Source organism: Loxodonta africana, chromosome 14, assembly GCF_030014295.1.
Source record: "Loxodonta africana isolate mLoxAfr1 chromosome 14, mLoxAfr1.hap2, whole genome shotgun sequence".
Classification (NCBI taxonomy): domain Eukaryota; kingdom Metazoa; phylum Chordata; class Mammalia; order Proboscidea; family Elephantidae; genus Loxodonta; species Loxodonta africana.
The window spans coordinates 20,713,304-20,727,665 of NC_087355.1; the positions used below are offsets into that span (position 1 = coordinate 20,713,304).

At 39.4% G+C, this 14,362-nt stretch overlaps 1 protein-coding gene across 22 annotated transcripts in view; it reads right to left on the reverse strand.

Moving 5' to 3' along the window:
• Positions 1 to 3,397: 3,397 nt before the first annotated feature.
• NCOA2 (nuclear receptor coactivator 2) overlaps positions 3,398 to 14,362 on the reverse strand; it is a 321,186-nt gene continuing 310,221 nt past the window's right edge. For 19 of the 22 annotated variants that reach the window (XM_023545772.2, XM_064267799.1, XM_064267789.1 and 16 more), the window contains one exon: positions 3,401 to 9,630. In XM_023545772.2, coding sequence (XP_023401540.1) covers positions 9,619 to 9,630 — 12 coding nt within the window. In that variant the 3' untranslated portion in view covers positions 3,401 to 9,618. Of the gene's footprint in view, positions 9,631 to 14,362 lie in introns of all 22 variants that reach the window. The other 3 variants (XM_064267803.1, XM_064267802.1, XM_064267801.1) reach the window with 3 other exon arrangements.

Sequence of the window (14,362 nt, forward strand, 5' to 3'; positions counted from 1 at the left end):
AGTGTTCTGGAATTCCCATTCTTCGCAGTATTATCCATAGCTTGTTATGATCCACACAGTCAAATGCCTTTGCATAATCAATAAAACACAGGTAAACATCCTTCTGGTATTCTCTGCTTTCAGCCAGGATCCATCTGACATCAGCAATGATATCCCTGGTTCCATGTCCTCTTCTGAAACGGGCCTGAAATTCTGGCAGTTTCCTGTCGATATACTGCTGTAGCCGTTTTTGAATGATCTTCAGCAGAATTTTGCTTGCGTGTGATATTAATGATATTGTTGTATAATTTCCACATTTGGTTGGATCACCTTTTTTGGGAATAGGCATAAATATCGATCTCTTCCAATCAGTTGGCCAGGAAGCTGTCTTCCATATTTCTTGGGATAGACGAGTGAGCACCTCCCGCGCCGCATCTGTTTGTTGAAACATGTCAATTGATATTCCATCAATTCCTGGAGCCTTGTTTTTCGCCAATGCCTTCAGAGCAGCTTGGACTTCTTCCTTCAGTACCATTGGTTCCTGATCATATGCCACCTCTTGAAATGGTTGAATATTGACTAATTCTTTTTGGTATAATGACTCTGTGACTCTGTGTATTCCTTCCATCTTCTTTTGATGCTTCCTCCATCATTTAATATTTTCCCCACAGAATCCTTCACTATTGCAACTCGAGGCTTGAATTTTTTCTTCAGTTCTTTCAGCTTGAGAAACACTGAGCATGTTCTTCCCTTTTGGTTTTGCATCTCCAGCTCTTTGCACATGTCATTATAATACTTTATTTTGTCTTCTCGAGAGGCCCTTTGAAATCTTCTGTTCAGTTCTTTTACTTCATCAATTCTTCCTTTTGCTTTAGCTGCTCGATGCTCAAGAGCAAGTTTCAGAGTCTCCTCTGACATCCACCTTGGTCTTTTCTTTCTTTCCTGTCTTTTCGGTGACCTCTTGCTTTCTTCATGGATGACGTCCTTGATGTCATTCCACAACTCGTCTGGTCTTCGGTCACTAGTGTTCAATGCGTCAAATCTAATCTTGAGATGGTCTCTAAATTCAGGAGGAATATATTAAAAAAAAAAAAAAAATTTTTTTTTTTTTTTTTATATTCAAGGTCATATTTTGGCTCTCGTGGACTTGCTCTGATTTTCTTCAGTTTCAGCTTGAACTTGCATATGAGCAATTGATGGTCTGTTCCACAGTCGGCCCCTGGCCTTATTCTGACTGATGATATTGAGCTTTTCCATTGTCTCTTTTCACAGATGTAGTCAATTTGATTTCTGTGTGTTCTGTCTGGCGAGGTCCATGTGTATAGTCGCCATTTATGATGGTGAAAGAAGGTATTTGCAATGAAGAAGTCGCTGGTCTTGCAAAATTCTATCATTCGATCTCCGGCATTATTTCTATCACCAAGGCCATATTTTCCAACTACTGATCCTTCTTCTTTGTTTCCAACTTTCGCATTCCAATCGCCAGTAATTATCAATGCATCTTGATTGCATGTTCGATCAATTTCAGACTGCAGCAGCTGATAAAAATCTCCTATTTCTTCATCTCTGGCCCTAGTGGTTGGTGCGTAAATTTGAATAACAGTCGTATTAACTGGTCTTCCCTGTAGGCGTATGGATATTATCCTATCATTGACAGTGTTGTACTTCAGGATAGATCTTGAAACGTTCTTTTTGACAATGAATGCAATACCAATCCTCTTTGTCATTCCCAACATAGTAGGCTCTATGATTGTCCGATTCAAAATGGCCAATACCAGTCCATTTCAGCTCACTAATGCCTAGGATATTGATGTTTATGTGTTCCATTTCATTTTTGATGATTTCCAATTTTCCCAGGTTCATACTTCATACATTCCAGGTTCTGATTATTAATGGATGTGTGCAGGTGCTTCTTCTCATTTTGAGTCATGCCACATCAGCAAATGAAGGTCGGGAAGGCTTTACTCCATCCACATCATTAAGGTCGACTCTACTTTGAGGAGGCAGGTCTTCCCCAGTCATCTTTTGAGTGCCTTCCAACCTGGGGGGCTCATCTTCCAGCACTATATCAGACAGTGTTCCACTGCTATTCATAAGGTTTTCACTGGCTAATGCTTCTCAGAAGTAGACTGCTGGGTCCTTCTTCCTAGTCTCTCTTAGTCTGGAAGCTCAGCTGAAACCTGTCCTCCAAGGGAGACCCTGCTGGTATCTGAATACCAGTGGCATAGCTTCCAGCATCACAGGAACATGCAAGCCCCCACAGTGCGACAAACTGAGAGACACGTGGGAGCAAGGAAGATTACCAGAGATAAAATAGGGTATTTATATGTGAAGGGGTTAGTCCACATGGACGAAATGCATATGCTTCTAATGCACGTGCTTCTGATGACAAGAAGCAAAAATTGACAGAGCTTAAAAGGGAAAAAACTCAAAATCACAACTGGAGATTTTAATTGATTGATAGAAGATGACAAGATGTGTGGGATGTTGCTGAAGGAAATGTAATAGGAAAATGTATAGCCTTGAAATGCATATATTAGAAAAGAATAAAGGTTCAAAGCATGAACTATTCATACATTCTCAAGAAGTTGGAAAGAAAAAATCTCATCAAACTAAACCCAAAGTAAGTACATGTTAAAAACAAAAAAAAAACAAAAAAAAAACTCATTGCTCTCGAGTTGATTCCAACTCACAGTCCCACAGGGTTTGCAAGGAGCACCTGGTGGATTCAAACTGCCGACCATTTGGTTAGCAGCTGTAGCTCTTAACCACACCACCACCAGGGTTGCCTAAGTACACGTTAGGAAAGAAATAAAAAATCCATGGACTAATACAGAGGACACCCTCACAGATACTGTGGATTTAAAAAAATGAGACTATTTTGAACAGTTTGCCAGACAATTCCAGTCATATGGCTTCAGTGATGAGTTTTACTGAACATTCAAAGGAGAATCTTTTCCAACCTTACCAACCTTATACAAACGTTTGCCCTCGATACCAAAGGATTTATGTTCCTACCACCATCCAGGGATGTATTCGTGGCCATTACTAAGCTCTTAAATTTTGCCCAATGGATAGATGAAATATGCCGTATATCCTTATTTTGTTTGCGTTTTATTGATTACTCATGGTGTTGTCCATCATTTTAGACTTATTAGCCGTTTTTTACTTTCATTAATTACCTGCTCATGCTGTGTTCATTTTTCTATTCTTTTTCTCACTAATTTGTATGAACTTTATTTAACATCACTGTCAAAATTGTTTGCCGAGTCTTCAGCTTTTAAAACTTTTTTTTTAAATAAAATATTCAATTTTTATGTAGTTAAATTTATTCCTCTCAATAACTTTTTTTTTTTTTTTTTAAAGAATGCATTCACTTGTCACAGAATGTAGACATATCCTTCTAATAATTTTACATCTTGTCACGTTTAGGTCCTCAATCCATCAGGAGTTTGTTAATGTTGTGAGGTAGGGAGTTAACTTGGTTGTTTTCCCCTAATATGGTCAATTGTTTCAGCATTTTTTTTTTTTTTAAAGAGAACAGATTCCTACTGATTAGAAACGTCATCTCTATAATGTATTAAACTTACATATAATATACAGAGATCTGTTTTTGAACTCTATGCTTCTGATGTTTATCAATTTCTGTACCAGTACTGTACAGCACTGATCAATCCAACTCTAAAATATTTTGTTAAAGGCTCACATTTTTTCTCCAAAACTTCTCATCTATTATTGCACGTTTTATCTTCCAAATGCACTTCTTAGATTTTGATTGGATTATAATGAATTTAGGGGATGAAACAATGGTCTTACAATATTGGGTCTTAGGTTCATGACGTGTCTCCATTTATTCAGGTCTTTTATGTCTTTCAGTAAAACTGTATAGTTTTCTTCACAAAAACCTTTCACACTTCCTGTTGGGTATAATCTTAAAGTCATGGTATTATTGTTATTGTGAATATATTTAGAAATGTTTCTGAAATTAGCATGGATGTATTGATTTTGTTGATTCAAGTCAGCTTTTTTACTTATTCCAAGAGCCGGTCAATTGATTCATTTGTTTTTCCTATAGATGGTCAAATTGGCTGAAAATGTTTTCTCTCTTCTGTTCCAGTATTAATACCCCATTTCTTAGCATTGGTAGTGAGCCTCCTTGTTTTGTTCTGACTTCAATACTTCGTAATGTTTCACTATTAAGTAAGATGTTTCAGCGGGTTTGCATCAGATAACCTTAAACTTAGGACATTTGTTTTTCCTAGCAGTTTTCTCATGCATTGGGGGCTGAAGTTTATCCTATGCAGATTTATCAAATGGTATCTGTTTTTTTGTGTGTTTTTTCCCCCTTTAATCTGCTGATACAGTAACACGGATTTTTCTAATCTTTCATTTTTAGAATTGTATTTAATAACATTTCATGTAGTTTCTGACTTGCACTATCAACTATCAAATATTAACAGACCAATTTATTAAACTGTCATGAATAGTTCAGTGTAATATATAGTAAGCTACTCCACATTAGTAAGCCAGAAGCCCACATTATTGTCATAAATGTTCTTGGATATTTGGGAATAGGAGATGGAACCACATGGTGAAAAGAGCATTTAGGACTCAGTGGACCTAGGTTCTGCCTGTATTTGCCATTAAGTTGTTAGACAATCTTAAACAAGACATACCTCCTCTCAGCTTCAAACTGAAAATCTATAAAATGAGTATATTGGCACAAAGGAAATGATGAATGCCAAAGGTGCGTGAAAAATATACGTGTTTAAGCACTGTGAGTAGTGTCAACTACCATGTAAATGTAAGAAATTATCAAGTTACAAGTAAGGTACTTTTAATTTAGATGCAATTATGAAGATACAATATAAACACATTAAAATATTTAAAGCCATAAAAGTTGTGTGACAAATATATTTACAATGATGACAAAAAAAGAAAAGAAAAGAAAAACCTGCTGAGGCTGCTTATGTACAACCAAAAACCTCATGGGATTTGTTTTCTTGCTTTGGAGGTTTAGGGTCATGGTTTCATGGGACATCTCAGTTAATTGGTTTAATATGTTTAGTGCCTCTGTTCTATCTTCTAGTTTGATGCGTAGTACCCGGGGTCTTAAAAACTTGCAAGCAGCCATCCAAGGCACAATTGGTCTCTATTCATCTGGAACAAGAGAGGAATTGGAGGAGGATATGGAGTGTGTGGCTGATTGCCTCCATGAACAACTGCGTTCTTTGCCACGAGACCAGAAGAACTGGGTGGTGCCCAACTACCATTACTGAACATTTTGATCAAAGACTCCATAGATGAATCCTGATCAAAAGGGGGAAAATGCAGATCAGAATTTCAAGTTCTCATGGACTTCAGACTTCCCAAAGCCCTGAGGGTTGGATGAACTCCTGAAATAACTGCCCTGAGACGATCTTTAAACCGTAAATCGAAAATATGCCCTCAAGTCTTCTTAAAACCAAACACTAGTTTAGCTTAACTAGGAGAGAATTTCTGCCTTGAGCATTGTGGTCTTTTAAGAACTATCTATATGGGATCAAATTGACAACAGCAACTCAAAAGATTAGATAGGAGCCTTAGGGGGCAGTGAATTTATGTTAATGGGGGAGGAACAACTCAGAAAAGGAGGGTGAGCATGGTTGTCCAACTCAAAGAATGTAATCAATGTCACTAAGTGTTGTATGTAGAAACTGTTGAATTGGTGTATGTTCTGCTGTGTATATTCTCAACAACGACAAAATAAATCATATAAAAAAATTTTTTCTGAAGCCATGTAAAACCCGAAGGCATTAAAATTTATTAAATGATGCAATAACAACAGAATTCTTTATTTACAATAGCATTATTTAACATCAAATAAGCAAATAGCATCAGCAAAGCAATATTAACTTGCATAAATGTATTTAAAATTTCTCTGAATATATCTACCTTTGCATAAACTGCTCACACTAGAAATACAAACATCAATGCAGGTGAACAAAGTGATGTTCAGAATCAACTCCATTTTGAAAATAAATCACAACCTGAAACACTGTAAGCTTTCTCCTGAAGAACCATAGTTAATATATTGCTTAATTTTACCCTTGTATAATCTTTTCATATACACACATCTCAGATGCAACTTCATGAGGAACTGTACAAAGAAAACCCACAAATGACAAAGGGAAAAAAAGACAGTTAAATGTTTGAAGAAATGTATCATCATCGCTATTCAAGAACATGAAGGTTAAGCGATGATGCACTTATTCAAAAATTGTACACAATTCACTATACAAATATAATACATCAGACAGCTATGTAGGAATATACAAGACTTAAAAACAGATCTAAGGCATTATGCTAGATTTTAGCATTTTGAGGTTCTTGCACATAGCTTTTACCTGTAGTAAGAAACTTAAAAGATTTTGTTTTAGTCTATAAAGAAACACCAGGGAGAAAATTCTAATTAAAATCGAAGCCACTACAGTAATTTTCTTTTGTGCAGAGAATGCTTTGCTCTTAGGCAGCATACTACCATACAAATACTAGAAAATTTTAAATTCACACCAACAATTAATGGCTTAAGTTGCATTTCAAAATTGATTGTGTATCTTTGGGTTCTGCAAGTGGACCTGTGCCACCCATTGCATGTGTTAAGCCCATATGAACTCCATTTTAAACACAGATTAAAAATTGCATTATATAAACTGCAAAAACATTGCTTTCAATGATTATAGGCCAGAAGAGATACACATGGGGGAGGGGAGGCATTTTAATCTTTGAGTCAAACGAATTCATTGTAGTAAAACAGCTCACTTCACTTTTTTACTTACCACATTACATGAACACTTAAATGAGTTTTACAACCAAGTTAATGTATGTATACTTTCACATTATGTGTTTTTCACATTTAGTAATATAAGTAAAACACTGATTATTTGTTCTATTAAACAAAAACCAAGTACTCAGTCTAACAAATTTATTGTGTACAGCATGAGAAATACTGATAATGAAGGGAATTGATTTGGCTTTTGCTTCTACAGTGATCAATATGATCAGAGGCTTCCTTCACTGACTTTTCTTCTCCTGATTAGATATAAAGCAAAATCCATTACCTGATCTGGGCTGTGAGAGAACTTATCATCTCTTTTCCTTCAAAACAGTAACGATTGTGACATCATCTACATTACCAGGAATGCAGGTTTGTAGCTCTGTCTGAACTGGGATTCATGGTAAAACACAGTGGGCAGATGGATAAACAATATAGATATTTTTGGACAGTGTTTGCTAGAGTGAAAAGGGACTAAAAACTCCAAACAAAGCAAATCCAGCTTCAACTCCATTTCTCTGTCGTGCTGTGTAAAGTCATTCTAATTCACATCTTTCTAAAAACCAATGGAAAACTGGTCAGGTTAAATCGCTATAACGTAAGTCTCATTATACCAGTGAGGTCGTGGAGTCCGGGGCCAACATCTGCTCATTTTTCCATCACAGTCGGGCAACCCAATGGTTTGGCTGAGGAAGTAGAGCCTTTTGAGCGGGATGTGTGAACTGGTGGCCACTGAGAAGTGCTGTTCCTTGGCCACCTCCCTGTATTGAGATCCCTCTCAAGTGGAAAAAATATCGAAATGCAAATTTCCAGAAAATTTCTTTAGTATGGAGCAACACTTTCAGACTGTCTATTCATCATTGATCTTTGGGTTATATCTCTTTCTATACTTCCATAATCTGTACATATAGAGAGAGATATAAATATAAATAGGGGTAGTTTGTACATTTTTCACCCTGCCACAAAATAAACAATCAGATTTCAAGGAAAAACCTCTCTGTTCCTAAAAAGCCTGGCTAATGAGATATTACAAAATGCTTTGCTTTTTAGACATCAAAAAGACATCATTTGGAAATTTAGGTAAGAAAGTCTGTGTATCAGGGGTCGGGGAGAAATAGCTCAAAAAACATCATCGGTTTCTTAGTATTGCAGTTGTCTGAAACCGATGCAATTAATAAAAGATTATTCCCCTACCAGAGCGGGCAAGAAAAACAACCAGAAAAGTGGCCTGCTTAGTAACATGTAGTCTTTCTAAGGTTCATTAAAAAAGAATATAAACATATAAAAATCAAGAATTGGTTCCTACAGCGGCTGCATATTATATAGATTAATGATTTATGAGCAGAATCACAAGGTTTAGAAAATAAAAAGTCTTAAGTCTACAAATTAGGTCTAGTCAAAGCATTGATATCCTTTACAAAACACCTTTAGGAGACGTTGCTATGAAGATAATCTAATTTAATACTGAAGTACCTCATTTTTGAGTCAATTCCACAATATGTATACCTCACAAAAATTATACAATTAAAACACTTAAGTTCTCAACTTAAATTATTGCTTGTTTACATAGAAACTGGATTTTATGTACCTTACAAAACTTCAGCTTAGTCAGCACTGCTAAAAAACAAAATAAAAAACACACGACGGTGGTTCGATCTGTAGTGATATCTATCTGCTGTCAATTTTAAACACGCTATTATTTTCTCCTGTTTTGTAGGCCCGAGCTGCTGGGGAACAGAACAAACATGCTTCCAAAGCAGGTATCCTTAGCTTGACTGGGATCGAGTAGTAACTTTGCTCTTCTCCTTGCCAGTAAATGCATTTTTCTGAAATTATTCAGTACTTAGCAACCGGTAAGTGGCTGGCAAAATAGTTAAGGAAATAAAGGGCTTACCTGGTTTCTGCTGTGTGTGTTACTTTAAAACAATGAACGAAAGCGGGGAGAACTGTAAAGACAGAGAGGGAATGGGCACACTGAGGGCCAGGTGGGGAAGAGGAGGTGCTAGTTCAAGCTGTCTGAATCAATCTAATGGGAACTTAATCTGGATGAAAAGTATTTCTTCTTGATTCATGATCTAAGTGAACTAGTTTGGTTTTCTTTAACAAAGAACCAGAGAAACAATCCTTGTTAATATTAACAGCCCTCACAGGCTCCCTTTTGATCTGTTCAATAAATGGAAACTCTTTCCAACCTGGTCTTTAGGGTCTTCTACAAAGAAACAACTAGGGCTTTATTGTTCTTCACTTATTGGGTGTTTCTGTATATACAACGCTGTCCATGGTGCCTGCCCCGCTTCTATTCCAAATGCAGGGTTTTGCTTAAAACACCTTAGGTTTGTATTTTTTCAAAGTCTTTTCTTTCTCCCAGATGCAATTTTACTCTTTTGCAGTAGGCTGATTAGCCAGGGAAAACAAAGCAAGAAACCAGTGTCTGGAACCAAACAGGAACAGAACAAGAGCATGGTTGTTTTCCTTAAAAATACGTACATTTAAATACATTCAATCTGACATGGGTATGAAATTTGCCTGTCAACATTTACTTTGCAGGAGAGATCTAAGTTGCACTAAGGTGAATGCAGTGAACAGACTGAGCAATTGTCTGGATGTGAGCTTCAGACTGTCAAGAGAAGAGGCAGCTTCTCCTGAAGCAGCCGTGTGGACTCCACGCTGGCGCAGAGCCGAGGCCTGTCTGTGGATCTCGCTCTGGCAGAACTGGCTGGCAGGTCGGTGGGTCAGAACAAGTGGACGCAGCTCTCCAGACTGCTAAGGGTTTTGAGTAAGTGGGCCCGGTCAGCTGAAGAAAGAAGCAACCGCTACCTTCAGTGTCAGCAGTATTTCTGCAGTAAAACAGAAAGTTGTGAGATACCTCTGGCTTTTTGGAAAAACCATTATAAAGCCGATCATAAAAACATCAAAATGCTTGGCTGCTTTAATTAATGCAAATCACAAGGCTGTACCTGGATGAGTTACACTTGATTTTAAGCGTGATATTCCTAAACACAAACAATGTTTCCAAAGGGACAGGAGGAGGTAAACAGATCATATATGATGTTTCTCCCAGGACACAGACAAGGCCATGCCTCAGCTACAAACAGATGGTCAGTCAGTCTTTTTGAATGGCTACTTTACTACCAGGTACATCCTAGCCCAATTTCATCCCTCCGTCTTCTCAACAAAGATAACTGAGATGGCCAACTGCCGGGCTGCCCTTGTTCCTTGATAGCTTCCAATCCAGAAGTGGCCTCGACTTGCCTGGCCCCTCCTTAAAATCATCCAGTACAAGCCCACACCCTAGAAATTCCCCCTACTGAGATACTCCCAAGATTCTATGGGGTGTGTGCTCCATGGCTTCAGCAAGTGAAATAAACTTGGGTTTTGACTCCCCATGAGTTCTTGCTAGTCTCTGGCTGCTATGCGCTGACAATCTGAATTACTAAACAGCAAGGAATTTTGTAGGAGGTGTTTCCTTGGTTAGTGCAACTATATCTGTAATAGGTTTTCCTTGATTACTGACTGTGCCTAAAACAATGCTCACTCATTTAGCAAATATTAATTGAGCATCTACTATGTGCCAGGTGCTGGGGATTAAAGACACTTCTAGTCACTGCTATCACAAAACTGCCGAACAGGCAAAGAAGACAAACGATAAGTCACAATAAAATGTGATCAGAGTTATGTGAGAGGAAATAGCAGGTACTGTGGGAACACAGAACAACAGTGTCCAGGATTTAGACATTTAGACCCAGAATTCCAGCACAGCACATTAGAGAGAGAGACCTGGTGTTAGTAAGGTTAGAGAGGAAGCCAACCCCCAAATTACCTATTTCACTTTAGATTAATCTAAGATTAATTAATAACCTACCCACTCTGAAAAGAGAATTCTGGGAAAACAACTGCCAAATGGTGAATTCTAGTGGTCAAGGGCAGAATGAAGGGCATCATTCCCCTAAGCTTAAAAAATTAGGGGAGTATCTGTGATTACATTTCTTCTTAGAGAAGAAGAGCTAACGTACTTTTCTCTGCATTTCAACAGCTGAATAACATATATTTCTAATGTGTGTTACTGGTAAGATTTCACATGAAAATACTCCACAGTTCTGACCAAAATGTGGAAAAACCCCTCAATACTCCAGTTATTCTGGGAAAGAAACAATCTACTGAGAAGTATTTATTTCCTGTAGGACTTATGGGCTTAGAAACTTTGCGGCAGCATTCTTTACCACAGACTGACTTCAAGGAGCAGGATCAGCCGGCACCGGTCTGTTAAGACAGAACATCAAGCTGGCGCCGATTTCATGGGTGATGCTGGTATCCCAGCTGTGCCACTTGGGGGTCATGGGAGATTTCTGTACCTAGCACTCCTTGGGGTTGTTGTGAGGATTAAATGAAACGATGTCCATGAAGTGTTTAAATAGTTCTGGGTGATAATAAATGCTCCATAAATGTCATCACCATTTTCGTCATCACCTATGAGCTTGATCCAGGTTATGATCAGTTTCTGTAAACACTAGTAAATGAAATCAATTGCAACTATGCTCTCTTTATGCCAGAGCCATGCTGCTGAGCAGTAAACTCGATTTTAATATATTTAAATGTATGCCAAATATAAAAGAATACTATGATTAGTCCTTGTAAAACGAAGACTCTTGATTAAGTAAAATAATTGGCCTTCTCTAGTGCTTTTGGTAAATTACAGCTAGATATACTAGCTTTGCTTAAATTAAAGCAAGGTACAATTATAATCTGGAGACAAACAGGACACAGATTCAATTAATGATGGATTCACAGTGGTTTCTAGTTCAACAAATGGTACCAGATTACCAAGAGAAATTCTGAAAACAGTCCCTGATGCCCATCAGCAGCACACCGTGTCACAGAAAGAGGAGATGCAGAAGCCGCATCTATTCAGACATCAGCAGAAAGGCTGGAAATGCAGTGTGATCTCCAGTTATCGCTCAGGGATTAGAAAGGGTCTACTCTACATGTTATTCTCTGAAGGACCAACAGGAGTGTTTATGGCAGACGGTTCTGTGACTTAACATTCACCATGAAACAAAGCGCAGACCAAATTCAAGAGAGAACTGGGAAAAAAAGAGGAGGTGGGAGGCATGTAAATGGCCTGGGCTGGATAATAACAGAGGGAGTTCTCACCACGGATCCCTGAAGGCACTTTTGATGAAGAAACATGCTATATTTACTGCAAGTTGCTGTTTGTGATCCTAACTCTAACCTATCTTCAGTTTGGTGAGTGCCCACCAGGCGCCAACATGTGCGTTTAGGTAAATACCATGGGGTTCTGTCAGCCCACGGGGCCCAGCACCCTGCCCTCCCAGTCAGTGGAGCCCAGGCGGAGGCTCCTGACTCTGTGGTGCTCCCAGTATTCTTCCTCACCCTCTCTCCTTCCCTCTTCTGACTGTGCTTGCAGGTCCACCCCTGCCATCCTGCCTCGTTCTCCCTCAGCTGTACTGCTCTTGGCCACCATCTCCCCAAGTCTTGATTCCTGTTCTTAGCTAGCTTTGCGACCTTGGGTAAATTACCAATTCCTTCGAAATTCAGTCTCCTTGTCTGAAAATGCTGGGGAGGCTTAGGTATCTATGAAGCGCCTGGCACAGTCCCTGGTGCACTAGAGACCAACAAGTGTTTCGTTTCCTTTTCCTTGCTTCCTCCCCGCAAAGCTTCAGTACCCACTGCCCAATTCTGAGGACTCTTCAAAAAATGTAGCCAAATCTTTACTCTCTGTCCCACTAGCAACTGTCAACGTTCTTCTCTTCCCTTCAGGATCTGAATAAAAAGCGGCAAGGGAGTGGCAACGATGAAGGAAATATTTTATTCCTTTCTGGATTCTTCCATTGTTACCTGCATAAAACCCTTAGAAAAATCTCACAAGAGCTCAGTGCTCTATTAAGGAAGGTGGGGAGTGGTGCACAGGGGTTAAAATGGCTCTTTCTGCAGTCAGCCTGCCTGGGCTCACGTTCTGGTGCTGTGGGACCCTGGACAAGCCATTTAAACTCTCAAAGCAGCAGGTATACCATATGGCTGTGGTGTGGATTAAATGACACAACCTAAGCAAAGTTCTCAGCACAGAACCAGGCCATGGTAAATGCTCAATACAGAGTTGTTTCTGTAATTGTTTAAAAGACAACATGGAGTCAACAAGTGTTCTGCTTTACAGCAGGCAAGTCTTTTCTTCTTGGAGGCTCATGGGAGCAGAGGAAAGGACATACAGGCAAGTTGACTCCAGGGGTCTTGGAAGAAAAGACCTGGCCCATGCAGGGCTTCTGAGAGGCAGACCTACAAAGGGAATTTCCAGGGCGCCTGCTCTGTGGAGTGTAGGCCTAGGTTGGCATCGTCACACACTGAAGGGGGATAGGGGTGTAGATCTCATCTTGGTGGATTAAGGAAGGGTAATGCTATCCTGGGTGGCACAAATGGTTTGTGTTTGGCTACTAACTAAAAGGTTAGCAGTTTGAACCTATCCAGAAGTGCTGTGGAAGAAAGGCCTGGTGATCTACTTCTGTAAAGATTACAGCCAAGAGAACCCCATGAAGCTCCATTTACTCTGTCACACGTGGGTCACCACGAGTCAGAACTGCCCTGACGGCAATGGGTTTGTTTGTGTTTGTTTAATATGATCCCAGCCTCCCAAATGCATTTTTTTCAGAGAGATGAAGTGCTCAGAGGTTAGGCTCTCTGGCACTTTTGGGTTAAAATGGGCTGTCCTGTGGGAACCTAATTATCAGTGACGTCGTCAGTCCTTTAGGAAAGGCAACCCAGGTTTTCAGCCTCTACTTTTTGCATGTATGCCATCACTTAGTTAGGTGGCTGCTATCTGCACAGGCTCGGTGGAAAGGAGAACAGAACTGGCAGCGGAGAAGAGTCCAGCCCTCTGAGGGTGCGGCACGACCGAGAGCCGTGCGGCATTCACACTGCAATCAACGGCAGGGTTACAGTCCAAGCACATGGTCAATAAAGAAATATATTCCATTTTCTGTTTGGCTTACCTGTTGCCGTTGAGTTGATTCAGACTCATAGTGACTCTATAGGACAGAGAACTGTCCCATAGGGTATCCAAGGCTGTAATCTTTACGGAAGCAGACTGCCACAACTTTCTCCCACGAAACAGCTGGTGGGTTCAAACCACCCACCTTTTGGTTAGCAGCTGAGCACCTAACCACTGTGCCACCAGGGCTCCCCTCTGTTTGGCTTACTATGTCAGTATGTCAACTGTTTAAATGAGCTCCTGTACACTGGTGCATATGAGCCTCACTCCACATCCACAGGACTCCCACACAGCCGGCAATCTCTGCCACCCGGGACTGTGGTTCTTTACAAGAGGAACCGTGTTTAAAAAATTAGCACAATGTGTTATTAAAATCTGGATCAGATTTATGTATTACTTTCTAAACTTGAATGCTAATATTAACAAAACTTTTCATGATCTACTTTTTTAAGGAAATTCAACATCAACCCTACGTTTTCTCCACTGAGAATGACAGAGTACTTTTCAAAAGAAAACTACCAGTCTCATCTACTGCTGGTGGGATTATGAAATGGTGCAGCTGCTGTGGA